This window comes from Pararge aegeria, chromosome 4 (genome assembly GCF_905163445.1).
Source record: "Pararge aegeria chromosome 4, ilParAegt1.1, whole genome shotgun sequence".
NCBI lineage: Eukaryota > Metazoa > Arthropoda > Insecta > Lepidoptera > Nymphalidae > Pararge > Pararge aegeria.
The window spans coordinates 20,585,598-20,604,620 of record NC_053183.1 but is presented as its reverse complement, the minus strand read 5'-3'; the positions used below and the strand labels follow the sequence as shown (position 1 = coordinate 20,604,620).

The 19,023-nt window shown below is 36.1% G+C and overlaps 1 protein-coding gene across 2 annotated transcripts; it reads right to left on the bottom strand.

Annotated features, from left to right (window-relative positions):
* Positions 1-2,696: 2,696 nt before the first annotated feature.
* LOC120637706 (peroxiredoxin 1) lies at positions 2,697-18,372 on the bottom strand. 2 transcript variants are annotated; one of them, XM_039909663.1, is made up of 5 exons: positions 18,239-18,372; positions 8,933-9,073; positions 7,890-8,029; positions 4,483-4,651; positions 2,697-3,642 (listed from the first exon to the last, which is right to left on the bottom strand). In XM_039909663.1, exons 2-5 carry the CDS (start codon positions 9,061-9,063, stop codon positions 3,495-3,497), a joined length of 588 nt encoding a protein of 195 aa, XP_039765597.1. In that variant the 5' UTR covers positions 9,064-9,073; positions 18,239-18,372; the 3' UTR covers positions 2,697-3,494. The 2 variants fall into 2 exon arrangements, with proteins under 2 accessions (XP_039765597.1, XP_039765596.1); XM_039909662.1 differs by lacking the exon at positions 18,239-18,372 and adding an exon at positions 17,774-17,791.
* Between the last annotated feature and the right edge of the window lie 651 nt (positions 18,373-19,023).

The following is a 19,023-nucleotide window of genomic DNA, read 5'->3' as shown; positions in this document are numbered from 1 at the left end:
AAGGCCATGAAATATAAATCATATTTCATGGCCTTTCATATTCATAATCCTACGCTTTTATTTATTCTTGATTGATATTACAGTTAGCTCTATTGAGATTCACTTACATACATACACTTAGATACCGAAATGTATACATGTAAAACATCATTGCGTTTTCACATTAATCCATCCGCGTATACAAGAAGGTAATAAAATACGTGCAAAGACGCGTTGCTATTTTATTAAGGCAGGCGTGAATACAGATAATCTTTCATGTTTCCAGTAATACCTAAAATTATACCTAACTAGCGGACCCCAGCGCCATCTGTCGGGCTGATTTGTTTAATCTAAACCATCCAGGGTGCCACCCAAACGGGCAGTGCGAACACCTCCACGGAATAGCCCCAGCGCTGGACAGACCTATAACAGGGCGTCCACTACCTCGAGAGCTCCTCCAATCACACCCGCCAGCGCGACAACGCGGAGGCACAAATGGTGACATCGATGACGCGAGGCCCATCGGAATTGATAACATCCCAGCGCGCGCGCGACGACTTCGCTGACAGTGACGCGGGGTCATTTCACGGACACGACAAACCAACGCCGTTTAGGAGGAATTCAGTGACTTACACACGCACACAAGAAATATATATATAAGATGATAGTACATGAATGTCAACACTCCACATACTGCGTGCCAATAATTATTTCTTCTGCAAGAACCTAGTCAAATGCGACTGTTATACTGATATACTGAATACGTACTATTAGGATTATATTTGCTCTGTAAGGGTTAAGCATCGATCGGCCATCTTCCTGTAGGGTAACGATTTGGCATTGTTTTACAAATATTGGGTTAGGCTCACATAAATAAAATACAGTGCCTACATTTAAAAGTTATTTATTTACTTTGACCCTCGATATTTGTTTTCATGGGAATATTCACGTGATTTAAGTTTTTATATTGAACGTACAACTCCCCCATAATAAGATAACTGTAACGAATAAGACGTCAGCCAGTGCACCGACCACAGATTATAGATAGACAATTTGTCAAAGCCAAGCCGCCATGTTGTCGTACCTCACCGCCATCATGGTTTGGTACGTCAAGCTAGCCAAAGCCCGCCATTTTTTTGAAAAGTATTAAAATATTTTGTTGTACTAATATTGTTTTATTTGCGTATCCGTTAGATAACGTAAAACATCACACCATGAAAGTACGATAAGTAATCAAAGGTCGTGTTGTTCCTACGTCAGTAATGTCGTATTTTTTCTGACGGCATAGGCAGCCGAGCTTAGTTTACCTTCTTCCCTTACCTTCTATTTGTCATACTAATATCTTACTTTCGATTTATTTAGCGCAGGTATTTGTAAATTATCATAATACCTGCCTACTTAAAGTTTTATTGTGTTTTACCTACACTAGGAAGTAGGAGGAAATATCAATCATATTAGATTTATATAGGTTTTTATTTATATTTCGTTAAACTTACAGAATTAAGAGCATCCCGGCAACTGTGTTTCCGGCCACGTATAATTTGAGTACCTTCGAGGCTAGAGTGAATAGGCTTTTTTTAGGCAAGCGTGCTCCAACCTAGACCTCATCATTGCTTTCTAACGGGCATGATTGTCGTCAAACGCTGGCCTATCGTTTAATAAAAAAAAAATCCGTGAACGCAAATAATATTGAAGCATCAAAAACCACTCTACTTTAGTAGTGTTTCTGGAACAGGCGTTTAGTCACATTCATCGTCATACATTAAGCAGTTGACAATAATTATTTTAGCCCTAATGTTCTTAACGTTTACCATATAATGAGGGAAATGGGAAATGTTTGTGAGCAAGCATAATTTTGGCGGATGTAAAGTGAGACGGGCTCGGGGCGTTATCTCTGTTTTTGGAAACAATGTACTGTGCAATAATGGTTCAATGAGGATTCTGTACATTCTTAATTCTTTGTAAGGTAAAGTCCATACTTTGCAAGAAAGTTATGTTTCACGAATATTTGTCAATATACTGGTTGTTTCTTTTACTTTCCTTTCCATCCATCTTTTGAACTTCTTTAAACTGTACTTTTATTTCTTTTATCTATGCTTCTTTGTACAAAAATTACCGGTTGATTCCTTTAACACACTTGTTGCGTAAAGGCCGCTCTAGCAGTATATTTAAACAACACAGCGTTTGTGTTTGCCGCACTCGCAGAACGCCGGAAAAACACGCCCAGCGTGTTCGGCCGCATCCTTGTAGGTACATTTATTTTAACACGCCTAGCGTGTTCGAGCCGCACACGCGTTACGTAGTTTTAAAACACAAACGTGTTTTCAGCAGTCAACGTGTTAAATCCCCCTTTTTTTACCAGTAATCGGGTAATCTCAACAACTGATGACGTATCGATTCTTTGATCTTAAATGATTATTAGTACTGTTTATTACAGTTTGTTTGAATTGTTTATTTATTTAATTTTATTGCAAATGCTATATATATAGTCCTTTTTATATTAATTGTGAACTTTAGCATATAACAGCTTTATTTGCCATTACAACGACTAAAATATCTTTTTATTATATTTTAGTAACCTTGCGAAAACAGATTCGGCACCTTTTAAAAAGTACCAAACGTCTAGACTGTTTATGAGATAGTTTTTTTTTTAATTTCGTGCCAAATTTTGGAAAAGTCTTTAACAACTAAAGGATTGGATAATATGAAAACGCTTATAGACAAAAAGTGTTATATTGTCTGTATTTTAAGTTATCACAGAGGTGCGTACATGTTAAATGGTTAGAGAACGATTCTATATTAGATATGCAATTTAAAACTAGTTCTAATACAATGCTCTTCGCTATCTTTGAAATGTTTGATAGCCAAGGAACATTATTCAACACTGGGGCCTTAGCGCCGAACTTTGACATCAACGATAATTGCGATTAGTATGGCTGACCCTTCACAATATTTATTAGCTTACGAATTATTAACCGTTATCATGCTAATTCATAGTGATAAACTATTGAATTAAAGTTTTGGCACGGTCATTGTTAGCGGCTGATATCGCATTCACATTCCACAATAACATTAAACATGCTCAATGCTAAACATGCGAATGGTAATTAAATCCATCGCTATAAATCATAAATACGTTGTGGTATAAGTGTACCGTGTGGTGACGGCAGATCGGAACACAGTTGTCAGTCACCACATCTCATACCGCGTAGGGGCGAGTCGACAAAGGGTGTGGTGATTACGTATCTCGCGTCGGGCTTGCGACAGGCGCAAATCTTGCAATCACTCAACGACACTTTTGTTTATTGATTGTATGGAATAGTGACGTTTGACAGCAGTGATTGCAAGATTTACGCCTGTCGCGAGATACGTAATCATCCTGTAGTTAGCAGCGATCTCAGTGCTTCTATATCTACTACTGCAATCGCCAATCGGTGTGCATAGTCCCGCAGTGGACTTTATAGGCTATAGATAGTTGGCGTCGAGTTCGGTGCTGGGCCGGAGCCCCGGGGCGCCTAGTTGGCGTCGCCGAAGTACTCCTGCGCGGCCTTGGTGTCGGGCTTGATGGTCTTGGCGCCGGGCCGCCAGTTGGCCGGGCACACCTCGCCGTGCTTGTCCGTGTACTGGAACGCCTGCACTAGGCGCAAGGTCTCTTCCACGGAGCTGTAACCGATAACAAAAAAAATTAAAATCAGTCAAAAATACTATAGAGCAACGTGGTAATCGCATAGATTATTTATATACGGCGTTAAATAAAAAAACACAGTTCCTTTAATTAAAACTAACAACTTTTGTTCTACAACTTTCAGTATTAATTTATTTCATTCAAAAAATTTAATAAATTATGTTATTTCTGTAAACAGTGAGATCAAATACATGTGATTCGACAACGTCCCGTAGTCGGATCAGTGACCGCAACTGTTGCCGATGTAACATTACAGAGTACTAACAAATACAGTATCTATATAAAATATTGAATATTTCACATACAATCTAGTTAAAAACAAAAACGTAAAGCAAAAATTGATTGTTTTAATGTAAACAACTACAAGCCGAGAGCTTTTTGATATTTTTTATTAACATATATGCAACTTTTAATCGAATTACGTAGTACATTGTTAAATGGTGCATAAGCATATTTCATAAGGATTTCACCCTGTAAAAATATTAAAAACGAATGAAGTATAATTATAAAACTAGTGTTTACTTATGACAACCCTATTGAAGATAAAAGACCGTCACGCGCACAGTACCTACGCTAAGCGACGCGTACCTAATAAAGTGACAGGTGTCACTTGAGTTTAATTTTGCATGTGATGTTAGGGCTGTATCGGAGTTCCCTCAGTAAAAACTAAGGCATTGGTTTACTCAAAAACTATTAGCGTTTCGGTTATACAGATAAGTCTCAGAGACAGTACATAATATACATCTAAAGCATGCGAAGCATTGTTTCGTTTTTAATTTACACGTATAGGTCTCGTAGAGGGATGGCAGGTTACTCACCGTCCCACGGGCAGGTCGTTGACGGTGATCTGGCGCAGATCCTGCTTGTCGTCGATGATGAAGAGCCCGCGGAAGGGGATGCCGGTCTCCTCGTTGAGCACGCCGTAGTCGCGCGCGATGCGGTGCGACTTGTCGCTCAGGATGGGCAGGTTCATTGGCCCGAGGCCGCCTGCAAGCATCACCCACATGGATAGAAGCAGGCGTTACTTTGCGGAATTCCATGATGATGAAAATTAAGCTTGCTTCTGTATGGTGTAAATACAGTACAGTACATCTCCTGAGGATGCTCCGGTTTCTCCGTAGAGGGTACATTGTCGGAAATCAGATTTTTTGTGGAGTATAAAGATTTGAAGATATTATAAATTTCACCAGCACGGGTCACCTCTTTAGGCCGAAGTCCACCATGCTGGCCAAGTGCGGGCACTTAGCACACTTTTGAGAACATTATGGAACTCTCAGGTATGCACTCCTCACGATGTTTTCCTTCATCGTTGAAGCAAGTGATATTTTAATAGCTTAAAAAGCACATAACTTAGAAAAGTTAGAGGTGCATGCTGGGATTCGAACTCGTCGCGCCGAAGTGAAGGCGAAGTCCTACCCATTGGGCTATCGCTATCACCGCTTAAGCAGAGGAGAGCGCATTCAAATCTCTGTAACCAACAATTGTCAAGCTCGAACAGACGAATTTTGAATTTGAATTAGCGGTCACTCGCATTTCCTGCATACCCATTAGAATAAAAATAAATCACGATAAAAACCTGTCCCCACAAAGCATAAATACTGGATTATTTCCAAAAACCGTCTTCACAATCCACTTAGATGTGAAAAAAGTAATGTTTATAGGGAACAGGTTGAACTAAGGTTGAAGAAACTAGTTATATTCTGTCGGTTTTTTTTTTAATAAAACTTTTTAGAACTAATAAATGACCCAACATTTCACACACATAAATACTAGCAAAGGAGACAACACAAGTTTTGCACACAACCTGAAACCTGAAACCAACTGTGAAGACTGTTAAAGAAAAAAAAACACCTTTGCTAACATTGCTAAAGCCAAGTTATAAAAAAATCTAACAATTAACTTATGCAAATTTTACTCGCTTGCAACCTCTAAATTGATAACGTCTAAGATTTATTACTACGTTAATATAGTTAAACTAATTACTTCCGCAGTGTTTGTCTATCTATGTAGTTTATACTAAAAAGTTTACTTTCTAGGACAGTTAAGAAAAAAAATCAATTTACTATTTCCGACATCAGAAGTGGGATAGTCAAAACATAGTTGTTTCAGAACACCCAGCTCTGCTTTAATCTCTCACAAAATAGGAGAGACTGCATACCGGCGCGGTGTTGCACTACAAACAGACATACTTCACGTTTCAAAAGTGCTTATAGAGCAAGCCGAATTGTAATAAATGAATTTAGTAGAGATGCCATCGAGTAAACATTTGCAAAGGTCATGGTGGTGTTTAACCGATCGAAAACAAATTAATAGCTTATTCCACTCGGCTATCATGAAGTGGCTAGTAACCCCCGGCTTTAATAATTGCATCAAGCGCACGACAATGTACCAAGAAAATGTTAATCCTCGTATAATATAGCCATACCATCCGGGCCTGTTTGGTTTTCCCTCACTAGAGCAACCCTTAAATTCGGCTCGCTTCTCCTCCGGAAGCACGGCGCGATCTTATACAGACAAAGCGAGAGGGAAGATCTTTTGTCTTTGTTGTTCGTTGTATACACATCCTTGGTACCATTGTCCAACACTATGTCAGCTAGAAAGCCACAAGTAATGTTAAACTAGATATATCTCTCTCTATGGCAGGTCACAATGACTGATTGACTTAGGCTGTTATTTAAATACAAAATTATGTGTCTCTAGAATGTCTTAAATCCAGCAATGTGCGTTTTTAGGTATATTTTGGCTTTTATTTGGTTCCGCAAGTTCTGAGGGTTGTGTTTGTAAACTACAGGTCTTGGTTTGAATGTCAGATTAAACAACAAAGCTATCTTACTTGGGTTAAGACAAAATAATAGTCGGTATTGTAATCACTACTACAACTGATGCTAAACGGTCTACGGGGGCTAGAAGACTAACGTTACCCAAGTAATAGAATTTTGGCTTTAACACACTAAATCAATTCAACTCAAATTATATAATTGAATTTTGAGCTTTATACAATGTGGCATAATGTTTTGTTTTAAGTGGCCCACTCATAGTATAATACAGACACAAAAATAATGAAAAGTCTGCTCTAATGTCACATAATATAAAGCTGACACTGTGACAGTTGATTCAGTGTAGAGTGGTTATATTTTGCGAAGGTCGTTATCCAAAGAGTTTTTTAGGTAAATTACATATTTATTTATTTGTTATCTATGACCCATCACTACACACTACACTATCACATAAATAGAACAATTAAAAACTAAACTAAATAAAAAAAAACTTACATTAAATATTAATATGCAATTTAAAAAAAGAGTTACAAATTAAAATTTCTGTGTCCGGGCAGCCCTACGTGGAGTTTAATATACAACTTGTAAATTGGAGAGTCGTATCAATTTATTAGTGCTTTCAGAATGCCGTTACTGCTTAATTTCATTTTTTAATGTCATTTTTAGGTAGATGTTTTATTGTGGAGAAAACTAAAACAAAGGCTCAGAGCTATCATAGTTTCTTAGTTTTCATAATTCAAAGGTTGCCTTGCAGAGATCGCTACCTAGCGATAAGGCCGCCTTTTGTGTATCCTACTACACACTTGAAGAGTTTTTTTTCTTTTTTTGTTTTCTGAACTTAATGTGGTGTACAAATAAAGAGCTTAAATAAATAAATAAAATAAAATTCACGTGTCCAACTGCTAAAGCACGGAAGCACGTATACCTAGAATTTGTGTATATTATTTCACTAGTGCTCAGAGAGTTGATAAAGCTGTGTGAGAAGACGTTTAGACTGAAAGGTCTCCCGCCCAGGCTAGCTGTACTGGATGGATATACCCACAGAATTAAGAACATTCAGAAACCGTGTACACGATTAATATTCTCCTTCTTTCTTCATGGTTCTATTTTTTTTATTGGTTTATATTAATGTTGTGGTATATAAATAAAAAGTTAAATAATAATAATAAATAATAATATTGAAGCATCAAAAACGACTCCACTTTAGTTTCTCGAACAGGCGTTTAGTGACTTCATTCCATTTGACAGTAATGATTTTACCTCTGTTCTAAACGTTTACCAAAAAATTTGTGAGATAGCAACATTCCGCGGGTGTGAATTGATCGTGGGTGCGGGTCGTTTTCGCTGCATGTAATAATTGAATCTGAAATGAGGGTTCTGAATGTTTTTAGTTCTGTGGATACATCGTGGTGATTACACGTGACTTGCACATGATGGCGATTACGAACCCTGTTTGCGCGGCGTGTTGATCCAGGCCAGGTGGGTGAAGTGCGAGTCTGTGGAAGCAGCGATCACCTCGCAGCCGATCTTGCGGAACTCATCCGCGCGCTCCGAGAAAGCGATGATCTCGGTCGGGCATACGAATGTGCTGGAATTTAAAAAGCCTTCGTTTAGTTTTTGAAGCGACGCTTGTCAACACATGTCGGGGATCTTATTAAAAGAAAAGCATATAGCAGTATGACGTAGCTAGTAGAGCTTTGACTAAGCAGAACTCGTCTTGGGAAATACAACCGTCATGGTTATTTGATGCCGCCAAGCAGCATTGTTTTAAGGTATCTCGCGACAGGCTTGTGACAAGCGTAAATCTTGCAATAACTGCTGTCTAACGTCACTTTTCCATACAATAAATAAAGTGACGTTAGACAGCGCACGCCTGTCGCGAGATATGTGATCACCCTGCCGGTCTGTGGGCCTCGGTTACTGGTTCAATTACAGACATAAGTGACTTAAAACCTACGCCTCAGGTTAATGGACACAGGGACGCACGTTGCGGGACTTGTTCCTTGCACTCCCTGCGAAGTGTTGCTAAACGATATTTGGTTTATAGGTAATCATCAGCCGAAATTTTCTTCTAGATAGATTAGAAATTTTCACAATTAAAAACATCGGAAAACGAATCCTGGATATTCCACTGGCGCGTTAGTTACCAATAAGTAACGTTGAAGTGTCTGCATGTGTCTAATTTAGACTGAGTTTGGGCAAAAAGGTATGAAAGGCGAATTATTTAGAGTCCATTGTCAACCGCTGGCAATGCATTTTAAGCAGGGCACTCGGATACAAGGACTGCGCAGCAATTTCGTCTCTGGTTCCCGATTTCTAAAGTCAACCGGGCGTGGTCGTACCTACAGTCGGACTAAGCCCTAGTCCAAAACCCACAAATTCAAAATTTCTCTATTCATGATTTCATCTCACCGTATTTTTTCCCATTCCCGTGCCCCTCATGTCAATAGCTTATCGTAGGCATACGCAAGTATTCAAAGCAGTAACTCACAAGTCGAGCGGGTAGAAGAACAGCACGACGTATTTGCCCTTGTAGTCGGACAGCGCGATGTCCTTGAACTCGCCGTTCACCACCGCCGTGGTCTTGAACTGAGGCGCGGGCTTCGTCAGCTGGAGAGGCATCTTGTTGAAACTGTACGAGCAAGGCAATATGCATGATAATAATTTCGAACTGCATGTTCGGAAGTATCAACTATATAAAAAAGAAAAGTGCGAGTCGAACTCGCGCACAAAGAGTTCCGTACCATTATCTGTTAAAAGTTATTAGGGAGCCACGGATGCAGACAGACGGACGGACAGCGTAGTCATAGTAATAGGGTCAAGTTTTACCTTTTGGGTATGAAACCCTAAAACTTCATAATGATATTCGGAAATATCTATTATATCCAGAAATTCAAGTTATTGTTGATATACTTACATTCCAAATTATATTTTAAAAAAACATTTCCCGCGAAACGCTTATCAGCGTGACGTCATATGCAAATTAAAGCTATACGCCTTAGTAAGTCCTTCCATTGCTAAAAATCATCTGTTTTGGTATTTATTACACAAAATTGAGTATGTGACAGTTTGAAATCACAATATACTTGATATACGCAAATATCAAGTTCAGAGATGATTTTCGAAGTGCAATCGGTACAAAATTATGGTTACATAGATGCGACGTCATGTGGCGTTCCACCTGTCATGGCGGATCTCTAGATTTTACAGTTTTATTATAAGGACCATTCCACTCAATATATATTATCATTAGATAAATACAATATTTTAGCGATTCTTTGTTACTGTCATCGTGCCTATTTATCGGCATTGCAAGTAAATATTTTATAGCGCGCGAGTAGTTACACTGCTCTATCTCTTTCTGTCTTTAGTAACTGGAAACTCGTAACACAAAGCATTGCGTAACTATGCAACCACTATCCGATTTTATTTTTATAGTCATTATTAAAAGACTGAAGGGGGGGACAGAAAATTAAAAAAAAAATACCTCACGTAATTTATGGAAGCCCCCTAAGCACTTCGGAAACGTCAAGTAGGTATGTGTTTTTCTAATGACTCTTCCACGTAGTACATGCTTAATGATCAATTAAGTCTTATAATTTTTTTTTTTAAATGTAAGACAAACGCAAATAAATATGATACCGCTCATACAAATGTATAAAATAACGAAAATGTGAAACCCAAACAATCGTTAAAAATACATCAATTGCAAAAATACCTTCGATAAGCGAACGTGAAACTACGTAACGTGCCAGATATGATAAATAAAATTAATTCAATAACTATTTATCCCTCGCACTTATAAATTACGTGTATCAAACACATTGGTGAATAACATTACGTAACGCTATGATCTTAAGGTTACCTACCTTACACCTCATGATAACGTTATTAACTAGTTCTTTGTGCATATAAACAGTCTATTTAGTACATTACATACATAGATTACACGACATATTGGCATTCGTAAACAATTCTTAGTTAACGTTTATTATTTTTTTTCTTACTTTTCTTATGGAATCTGTGTGGTGTAATTTATAATTTCTTCAATTTTTAAAATTAAATTACAAAAACCATACAGATTTTCCTGCTTTTCGCGGAGTAAAGCAAAGCCTTATTTTCATTATATATCATGGATTCCCGCAAAGTAACGCCTGCTTCTCTCAAATATTTAACATATACCTAATGCTATTGTAACGCAACATATTGTTTCTCCAGTAACAATTATGAAAAACTTAAGAATAGCCAATTTAAGTTATATAAAGCCTTAAGTATTTATAACTCGTACTGGAGTACCCTCTATGAACGCTATTCACAATTCAGTCACAATCTTTCTACCTTACCACCAGATGTGATTGCGGTCAAGGGATAACTTCTAGCTTGAATGAAAAAATAAAAGAAATGATGAATTTCATTATAATAATTGAACTACATATTTTGTATAAAATTGTATTATAAAAAATAAAAATACAAGGTAGTAATTTAAAGAGCGAAATAGAAGTTATATTAAATGTATCGTAATTACCTACTGAATGTATAATAGTAAGTTAACTAAAATACTAAGCGAGCGAATGTATTGAGGCGACTACAAATCTAAGTTTTGTACTGTTTTACTAGGTTACTTTATTTACAACTTGTCTTTAGAAGACAAGTTGTAAATAAAGTTTGAAAGTAGTAAAATTTTGACTAAGGACACCACGTATAATGTACAAGCACAATTAATGTAGTTTTGTTAAGTCACAGATATTGGTCATACTTCAGAATTAAGCAGTGCGTTGCAACTCGCAAGGCACTCAGCTCATACATATTGAACCATTTAGAAACGACTACAGTGTACTCGACTAGCTCAAGAGTCACTTAGCTAGCGATAGGAAGAGCGTTCCCCGGAACAACGGAATCGGATCAGAACTAGGAGTATCTCTAAGTGATCAAATCAGAAATGATGAGATCCGTAGAAGAACTGTTACCGACAAAGCTCAACGAGTCGCGAAGCTGAAGTGGCATTGGGCACATAGCTCGGTGAACCAATAGACCAGGAGTCAGTGCTAGAATGGCGAACCCGAACCGTTAAACGCCGCGTTGGTCAACCCCCAACGAGGCGGACAGACCACATCAAGGAGCCACTGGGAGCCGTCGAAACAAGAGAGAATTTTGTAAAATCCCTGTTATATATGATCTTGGTAAAAACAAATGTCCAGCAATGGACGTGAATCGTTTGAAGTGACGATGATGACGAGACACGGCTACTCAATACCAAAGTTCTACAATAATTAACCCTTATGACAAGTTTTTCACGCTCGCTATCGTGAAGTCGTTATTGAATATCTATGACGTTGGAGGAAAGTGGACCTTGTTGCTAATCCTAACAGCTCTGCCCAGAACGCTATGTGTAAATTTAAGCTTTAACATTTAACTGTGATATTAGGTTGCCAGTCCACCGGAGCGGAGCGAGGCAGCGGAGCCGAGAAACGGACTAATGCGGAGCGCAGTTGCGTACTGTGTCTGGTTCACTTAAGAGCAGCGGAGATTTTGTGCAATCCTATTGGTTAATATTTCTCAGTTTCTCGGCTCCGCTGCCTCGCTCCGCTCCGATGGACTGGCAGCCTTAAACTGTGTTTCGATATTCGAACTGGTCTCTACGATGGCGAGCGTATAAATCTTATACTAAAGGTACAGTTGTTCGAAATAAACCAACCTAGTATCAAGGAAATCGCTCTCAGTCAGAAACTCCGCTCTCACCAAGTGAACGTCATATTTGTTTCTGGATGTAGACTTCCACAGTTCGACAAGTAATTTTCCGTTTCCGTGACAAAGGTAATCGGTCAACACTCCGCTATTTAGCATGTTGGTTAAAATCGCCTCGAGGTTACGGACCCTGGGAAAAGTTACAACGCGGACAATTTGAATAATACCGTTGGATAATGCGTGTTAGCACTTAATTAGGCTTAACTATCTTCCTTTAGTTTTAACTGTTATGTAAACGTATATTGTAACCAGGGAAAAATAGTTAAAAACGTTATTTTTAAAATTGTCTAATATTTAAAAACACGCATAGAAATAAAGTTTGTAATCGCAATAAAGTAGAAGCGGAGCTTTTTGCGGCATAAAACTGTCAGAGATGATTAACATTTACTTTCTCCGTGGAGAAAAATGTACCCTGTCCAAGCTAACCGTGCTGGAGATAGCTTTGTAATCCCACAAGTATACAAATATATCATATTTCTCAGGGACTTCATAATCTTGTTCCTCCGGCACCATTCTTCCACAGAACAGCGAGAAGCCGTGAACGGTGGCATACTCATGTGGTTGACATACAAGCAACACGCACGGACACGGACTGCTAAATTTTGGAACGCTTTTACGCTTTTTTTTTAAATGTATATATACTTGCGCTTAACAACTATCATGCCATATGCATATATATATATATATAAAAAAGTGGCGGGCACCAAATGGTATCTTTATAAATTCGAGTATCATTCGACACTATCTTAATCTGTATTAGTTGTAGACAGTTCTAAGTTAACGATTATTTATCAATAAAAATACACTATCGTAAGAACGTGACGAGAATGGAGCTTGATAGCGGTATTTAATATCTGGTTTCAATTACTTTACAAATGACAATGTAGCTACAGTTACTATTACGGTAATATTAACACTTCTGAGACGCCGACCGAAAACTTTCAACTTGCAAACTGAAAATATAGCCGCTGTATAAAAAATGCAGTATTTCGACGCGTTTGAGCTAATGAAGATAAGCGAAGATTTACTTCTAGACAGCGTCGTGACAGTGTATACTGAGTACCCTTGGAACGAAATTAGTATGCCCGCAATCCTAAGCTAGTTTTCTTAAATCGGAACACTGGAACATCGGGGTAAAATAAAACTTATCCCATTTTAAAGCTTTAATTCCACCAATATTTTACGCCTAGATATCATTCTTAGCAGAATGTTAGTTAAATTAAAAATGGTAGTAATGAATTTGCGACTCTAATGCGAGTAGCATTAGAGTCGCAAATTCATTACTATATTTCACTATAGCGTTATTGTGTGTTGCTAGTTTCTTTATTAATTTTTAGTTAATTGATTCTAATTTTTAATTCTAGATTTTAATTAATTATTGTTTTTTTTTTTTTCTTTATTTATTTATTTTTAAAATCTGTCTTTTATATTTATTTTGTGTAAAATTTTGTATATGGGTCCCCGACCTGAAATAAAATGATTTTATTTTATTTTATTTATTTATTTATTTTTATGCGAAAATGATTGCTTATTTGTGAACTGCAAATATTATACTATGGGATTATACAATTGATATAACAAATAACAATAGGTTCTGGTTACTTCCCCGGTTTGGCCTTCCCCTGGTTGTTTTGGGTCATACTGCGTCTAACTAGATTGCTCCCAAATAAACGATGACACAAATGACAAAAACAGGTCGCCCCTCCTGGCCCGGATGCGGTCGATCTTCAACAGTATCCTGAACATATTAGCAGTAAAGTCGCGACTCCCAAATCCTAAGGCAATTTGTATCGATGAATCTTTTGCAAGCTTATTACACACTAGATTTGTACTAACACATTCTTCGAAAAAGGTCTTTCCATAAGGTATATGTTCTATTTCTAAAAGGTTTACCTACGTGAAATTTAAAATAAAATTTCGTTTTCTCAGATATAAAGTTACGAGTTTCCATTTCTTCTATTAAGAATAACTATATTTAAAAAAAATGTAATAATAATGCACAAAAATTGGGCGCTTCACAACCATGCACCTTAACTGCAGTAGTAAAGCGTATACCATTTGCGTTAGGCAAAGATTCATAAAGACTTTCAGATAAAACAGTTTAAGGGTAGTCCTATAAAGGCGAAAACGAGCGAGCAAGCCTTATATTATAGTGTTCTCAAAATTGTGGTGGGTGGTATTAAAGTTTTTATAAAAGGTAAAAACTTTTCAGGAAATTGTTTTTATCAATGTAACATTCAGCTCAGCGATATTCAGTGCAGTAGGGTAAGAATTTATTGAAAATGTTTAACATAATAGGTACCTAAGAGTTAAGATCGTTTTTACCGCGAATATATATATACTATGCCCTTTCCTTATTCCAATTTAAGGCTAATCATGTACATAATATAATAGGATAATACTTATATACTTAATTATTATGCCCATTATTAACTATGACTAATTTTAACAATGACACTTATTTAATTCATCTAACAACCTATCAGTTGTTAAAAATTTCGATTGTTTCAAAATCAAATCAGGTAACGTTCATACATATTAAAACATGTTCAAATTATGTATCTGTGCACCTACCATTGTTATATAAAACTATCTACATCAATTACATTAGTAGCTATTGACTATGTTTACTAATTAAGTAAATATGTTTAATTTACATTATTATTTGTAATGTAAATGGATAAAATAAAGTTTTATTCTTAAATTGATATCATGAGATGGATACTACTATATATAGGTTTTATTGATAAATTACAATCTTCTACCAATCTATTGACAATCAAATTAATAAAATAAGAGGGTTGTTAACCTCATGGAGAATGGTCTCATCATGGGTAAGAGGTGCTCAGGCTTTTTGAGGTCCATGCTGGTCACCTCATCACCGCGACAGTAACATTTGTGTTCCATTAACATCTCAGCAGTGGAGACTTGACAATTTCAACTGCTTTGCGATAAATAAATTAGTTTCCATAGACCTAGCATTCAAATAGACCTAATTATAGTTGTTTTAAAGCTTAAGTTTGTTTAAATTTTTAAGAGCCATAATATGCCTAGCACAACATTCTTCGAATGTATATCACTAGAATAGAATGTATGACCTTAGCAAACGGCAATAAAATATAGCACTATTACTTTCACAATGCAGTATTTCAATACATGCAAACAATTATAGTTAATTTCAAATTTTAGTTAAAATATAAAGTTGACCATGTGGTGACGGCAGATCAGAAGCTGTTACCACCCCTCCTAACCCCCCGGATGTCGAGCGACTAAGGGAATATAACAGAGAATTAGCCGCAGCATAGTCAGTGCTGATAAAACCATCAACTGCGGCCACAAGCCCAGGGTAGTGATTATGGGCAAACCCTCTGATTAGGAGAGTCCTTTAGTCTAGCAGTAGATAGTTACAAGCTGTTGTTATTGTTGTTGTTGTTGTTGTTGTTGATTTAGTTGTTGTTGATGATGATGAAGATAATGATGATAATGATGATAATGATAATAAATATAAAACAAGTAAGTGGGTCAACCAATGAACCTGATTACTGAGGAACCCTGCCAATGCATTGGCAGGTTTAAAATGCATATTGACAATTGTTTCACAAATTTACTGTCTCAGGTTTTGTTATAATATTGTCAAAGAAAAGAGATTACGAAAAATAAGTCAACCAAAAAGTACCTAAATATTTCTTTTCAATACTTAAGTTGAACAATAGAATAAATTTGCATAATTATTGTTAACATAAAATAATGTGTTATTCCTACATAAATGAATATTAAAATGCTTAATTATCCACATAGCTAACACTGTATTAAGTTTTTAATTCCTTTAGGTATTTGTTTATTACGTCTAGTTGCAGCAGTGATTAAATCACACATACCTTACTGATTTCTGTTCATTATCAGTTTTACTAGTTGGATAAGATTATGCTTTAATACAAATTGTAAAGTAGTAGGTAGGTATATAAATAACATGTTCTCTTATACTGTCTGAAATCTTACTATTTAAAATTAATAAAGTAACTATTCATATTGTGCATTGTGGCCTATATTCATAACACATATTTAAATACCTGACTACTTGTAAGTAGTGCAAACACTATATAAAATGCCTTCTTTAAAAACAGTCTTTTTTTAAAATTAGATATTATGATGCTCATGCAGTTGACTAATTAAAGCTTAAATTCAGCTATTACAAGGAAAATCTGTTTTAAGTTGACACATGCTGGCAAGTAGGAAGGAAAATTGTATAAAAATGCCATTAGGTCATTTTCATTACCTTTAGGTATTTTATATGAGTGACAACACTTTCAGACTTATTAATCATATTTGACTCAACAGGCTGAAATCCACATAGCAACTGCATATCATGAAAATATCTGCTTTCAGTCAATTACTCAAATTTGTTAATATGTTGTTTGCTAGGTAACAGCCAGTATTTTAAATGCTTTATTGGTTTATTAGCTAAGCCTTCAGATAAAGATGTTTGGCTAAAAGTAGTTATGGATTACAGTACAATATTATTAATGCTGTACATGCATTAAAAAGATGATCAAATCTTCATCCACATTTTTTTACAATTCTGTGGAACCATTAGTTTACGGCTAGAAAAGATATTACAATTTAGACATTTGTGTACAGCATAATTGAAAGCATACACTTTTAAAATCATGCTAAGTCTCAACACAGTTATTGCAGTTAAATTGTGTTTGAATTATCACCATCATCATAATCATCCCATTACAAGCCTTCTGGAGAGTACCGGTCTCCTCTCAAAATGAGAAGGTTAGGCCGTACCATACTGTATGTAACACTCGGGCCAAGTGCAGTTTGGTAAACTTCACACGCAGTTGAGAACTCTCAGACATGCAAGTTTCCTCAAAATTACAGCAAATGATATTTTTATTGTTTGAATTAAAAAAGCATAATATAACTCTGAAAAGTTATTAAGGGGCGTGGCAGGGATGAAATTTGATCCTCGAAAAAAGGTAGGCAGATAGCCTAACCAGCAGGCTATCACAACATTTATAAGTGTAATGTAGCAGTGATAGCCAAGTAGGTTAGACTTTTACTACACTTTCGGGAGGCAGTTTGAATTGCATTTGAGCGATACACCTCTAACTTTACTAACTTATGTGCCTTTAAGCAATTAAAATTTCACTTGCTGCAAAACATTGTGAGGAAACCTGCATGCCTGAGAATTCTCTATAAGGTTATCAAAGGTTTGTGAAGTCCACCAATCTGCACTGAGATAGCATAGACTTTCTCATTGTAGTAGAAGACCTGTTGTGGGCCAGAATGGGTTGATATGATGATTCTAATGGAGGTTTGCTCTCAATTCCTTTATACTCCAATATTGGTTGGTGCACTTTTAATTTTATAATAACATGCTAGAAAAGCTCCCTTACGAGTTACTAAGTATTTCTAGGCAAAACAATAACTGACAATTTTAACCAACCTAGCCTCCCAATACCTAGAGATCTGTAATTGAACATGCCACTACACTTATAAGGAAATAGTCTCATTTATATTTGCAAAATTAAGTTCATCCATACATAAAGGAATTTATAACCCTACACCTCTAACTGACCTGTCTGTGAGTAACTTTTTCGCAATATTTCCGTTCATTCCATTGTCTGATTCACTTCGCTCTCTTTTCCTATTCAGTACTTCTTGCACCATCTTAAACTTTGACCCTTTTCTTAATATTACGAAATGTACATTCACTATAGAAACAGTTAGTTAATACGAACGCTATCCCTATTCATACTTGCTACAAATTCAAAAAAAATATGAAGGTTAAATAGAAAAAAATTGATTAACCGTTTTTGCGAATGGTTTTATATGAGTGAAAACGTTTCAAACGCTTAAGGTTATGGGTAAAGTATAAAAATCCTACTGAGACATTCGTAGAATCTTTATCTAGATGAATGTGTATACAGTTTGGTTTTACAAAATAGATGGCAAGATGATTATTTCAAGTGAAATTTGGAAGTGGTTTCGAAGTAAAAAAACCAAAACCTGAATTTAGGTGCTACAAATAAAAACTACTTACAGGAAAAACTGAAGACAACGTTGATTCACACGAAACACACCACGTTTGTCGTCGTGAAAATGACAAATGAATTTACCGGCCGGAAGAAGTACGTTAACGTTCTCTTTGTAGCGTAATTGACATATACAAATGAAGTGTCAAAATGAAGTGTGACCAACTTAAAATGTTACAAAACTACCAAAATAAACTCAAAAAATATATTATTCCAGTCAGGAACGCTTATAATTTAATACAACCTAGTCTTGTTAGGTTTTTACTGTCCAAACTAAATTAATTTATTATAAAAATGTCTCTTTACTTTATCGTATCTTGCAAATTTACTTCATATTTGAATCTAATTTTTCTCAGATAATTTTCAATTTCTAGTTTTGATTAAAAAATATATTTATTATTGGATATTGCAGGCGTCTAATATTGAAGTATCAAAAAGCTTAAAATGGTTTTTCGAATAAATGGTTAGCCACTTCATACTTTTTAGCAGTTGACAGTTATTATTTTACCTCTAATGTTCTAAACGAAAATGGGAAAAAGTTTGTGAGCTAGCAACATTCCGCGGTACGTTTTTTAACTGTTTTTGGACACAATGCATTAAACACTGCATACAATAATGGCTGAAAAGGATTCTGTAGTGTATTACTTCAATGACTACATATGAAAATCAAGTAAGTTTTTAACGAAATTAAATTTATCATTAAATAACATGTACGGGTAATTTATGTATGGTCTGTAGGACATCTATGGTCTTTGACAGAAATGGCAAAATAAAATTTAAGAAAATTACCTCT

Coding starts and splice junctions, on each gene's coding strand:
- LOC120637706 (XM_039909663.1), bottom strand. CDS start 9,063: ATGCCTCTCCAGCTGACGAAGCCCGCGCCTCAGTTCAAGACCACGGCG. Junction 4,652..7,889: donor CAACACGCCGCGCAAACAGG/GTTCGTAATCGC, acceptor TGATGCTTGCAG/GCGGCCTCGGGCCAATGAAC. Junction 3,643..4,482: donor AACGACCTGCCCGTGGGACG/GTGAGTAACCTG, acceptor TATCGGTTACAG/CTCCGTGGAAGAGACCTTGC.